This window comes from Macrobrachium nipponense, chromosome 22, assembly GCF_015104395.2.
Source record: "Macrobrachium nipponense isolate FS-2020 chromosome 22, ASM1510439v2, whole genome shotgun sequence".
In the NCBI taxonomy this organism is placed as follows: Eukaryota; Metazoa; Arthropoda; class Malacostraca; order Decapoda; family Palaemonidae; genus Macrobrachium; species Macrobrachium nipponense.
In genome coordinates this window covers 3,252,861-3,255,810 of record NC_087213.1, presented here as the reverse complement: position 1 = coordinate 3,255,810, position 2,950 = coordinate 3,252,861, and the positions used below count along the sequence as shown (strand labels likewise).

At 39.0% G+C, this 2,950-nt stretch overlaps 1 protein-coding gene across 1 annotated transcript in view; it reads right to left on the bottom strand.

Moving 5' to 3' along the window:
• Positions 1-2,541: 2,541 nt before the first annotated feature.
• Positions 2,542-2,950, bottom strand: part of LOC135198852 (uncharacterized) — a 33,136-nt gene continuing 32,727 nt past the window's right edge. The window contains exon 2 of the mRNA XM_064226824.1: positions 2,542-2,709. Within this exon, the coding sequence (XP_064082894.1) occupies positions 2,542-2,709 (168 nt within the window). The remainder of the gene's footprint in view (positions 2,710-2,950) is intronic.

The window sequence follows — 2,950 nt, the reverse complement described above, 5'->3', positions numbered from 1 at the left end:
CGGTTGGAAACGTTGGAATTCCGTTACGCCCTTAGACTAAGATTTGTTAACCACTTTTGTTATCATATCAATAAATTATTATTTTTAGAAAACATTTCTTTCACCGAGATATGAACATCGGCCAGCTATTAGCAAATATCAGCCCTGATGAGAAGAGAATAATAAGAAGAATTGAAAAGACCATATATAAAATCAATTCCACTGATGCTGCCATCATCTTTAACAAAATATTATATTATTATTATTATTATTAATCAGGAGATCCACCTCTATTCATATGGAACAAGCCCCTATGGGCCACTGACTTGGAATTCAAGCTTCTTTTAAAAAAATGTGGTTTTCATTTGAAAGAAACAAAGGTCATCAGAAATACAGATTTAAAAGATCAATTATTAGAAAAAGAAAAATAAACGACCATATTATTAAATAATGACATAAAAATGTGAGTAAATGAACGGACAGGGAATAAAGATATTTTCGAGGTTATTGTGGCCAGACTTTCACAATTTCTTTAGGATTTAAGTTTTATAGACGGCAGCAAATCATTGGCCATCGTTACTCTGTCACCGATTTCCACATTTTTCTCTACCAGCTTGCAGGCGCGCGTGCTACGCTGCGCTGGAACCCAGCACTGTCCGTCGTGTCTCCCTTACTATCCCGATCCCTTACCTACCCTGCCTCGACCAGTGGCGAACAAACAGGTTTGCAGGAGGAGGGTGGATGTGTCATCTTTCCCATACCCTTGCGATCCCCTACCTATCTCGTCCTCCACCAGGGGTGGACAAATAGGTTTTCAGGAGGTGGATGTGTCATGTCTCCCCTATCCTCGCGATCCCCTACCTACCCCTTCCCCCACCAGGGGCGGACAAACAGGTTTTTAGGAGAGGTGGATGTGTCATGTCTCCCCTACCCTCGCGATCCCCTACCTATCTCGTCCCCACCAGGGGCGGACAAACAGGTTTTCAGGAGGTGGATGTGTCATGTCTCCCCTATCCTCGCGATCCCCTACCTACCCCCCCCCCCCCCGGGGCGGACAAGCAAGATAGATTCTATCAATTATCAGATCACATCGTTTCTTCAGTTTACCATGTGCTATGGCCATATTCGTTGAGATGCCAGTCTATACAAGCTATTATTCAATCACTTAACTAAGTACTCTATAACTATCACATAATCGAACCTTACTCTACAGGATATAGACTTTTTATAGATTAAATGTTTGTTTGTTTGTTTTGTATGGTGTTTTTACGTTGCGTGGAACCAGTGGTTATTCAGCAACGGGACCAACGGCTTTACGTGACTTCCGAACCACGTCGAGAGTAAACATCTATCACCAGAATGTATAGATGAAATAGATTGGAGATAAATTGATATAATGGTTTTCATCAGCGATTAAAATTGTCATACATTTGTTATATAGTTACTCTATAACATTATATGACGCCATCTTGAACTTGCGAGTAAAAACTCACTTTCATTATATGATGATTACAATGATTTATATTATGCCATGTGAATGATTTCCACAACACAGCGTCTGTTACGCCGTAATGTGTTGAATTTATGTATTCAATTTAATTAATTTTCAACTTATCCGATTAAATAATTTTTTTTAACCAAATCACGTTTTACCTTTCAAAATGCCATTGTAATTTCGCGAGGGCACTGCATTGTTTTGCATCTTATTATTAACGTATTTATTTATTTTATTCCATAACAACTGCTCCAGCTTAAATGCGTTTTATCTCATTTAATTTCTCTTTTCTCGACTTTTCGTTTATCTCATTCTTTGGCTGCATTTTGTTCTCTGGGTAAGCAGCTTATTCTAATTTTCATAAATATTTATAATATAACCCCCATTTTCTTTTGTACGTAATCTTCTAGCTGAATAACGGATATATGAATTTTAAAAATTACTCATTTCCTTAATTTGCTCATATCCAATCATTCTCGTCCGGAGATAATCATTGCGAATCCACATGGCTTCTAGATTTTATATATATATATATATATATATATATATATATATATATATATATATATATATATATATATATATATTATATATTATTAGGTAACGTAAAACTATTATTATTTCTTTTGTTGATTTAAATCAGCCTTGTTTACTTTTTTGTTTACTTTTAAGTTAAATTTTTGCTGAGTATGTTTACTCTGTGTTTCCGTAAGTTAAGTGGCTTTACGATTGTTTCAGTGTTTTTGCGCCTCCTCCTCCTTTTTGTGTATTAGTGAACTATCGTTTTAAACGATTGTTATTCTTTTGCTTTGAGTGTTTATAAACACTGGGAAGGTGATGAGTGGACATGGTCGACCGGTCAACGAGAGTTCGGGTCTTGACAAGCTCTCACCAGTACTGTTTCCTGTCGCAGCACATACGTATTTTTGATTTGGAGGACGACTTTGGATACTTGTCTTTTGGACCACGCACTTGGATATTTGCGCTCAGGATTTTGGAAGACGCATATATACGTCTGTTGTGTGTGTGTCCCTGGATCACGGCTATTTCTCGCGCAGGTGTTGTTGTCACCTGCGACCTTCACACTGCTGTTGAGGGTTTGGGAGCAGACGCTCAGTCATCTGCGACCGCCGTTTTCTGCCCCTTGTTCCCGTCGGAGGATTTTTTACGGGACCTGTGTCGTAGTTGTATCCCGGCACGGATTCTGGATTTACTGCCGTGTCATCCTCGTCCAGCTGTTATACGGGAGTGAGAGCTACTTGACTCGTGAGGTGGCTAGTAGGGAGTCTGTCGCCAGGTAAGACGTATAATCGTTCCTCTTCTCTCGGGACAATGTGTTGCCCTTCAGTACCTGGCGTACAGTATTAGCCTTTTGATAGCAGTTGGGTGGGTGGATTGGTCACGGCCCAGGATTCAACTCCTCTTCTGGAATTTCACTTGAGGTGAAATTGTTTATTTTTGCCAATTTTTATTATT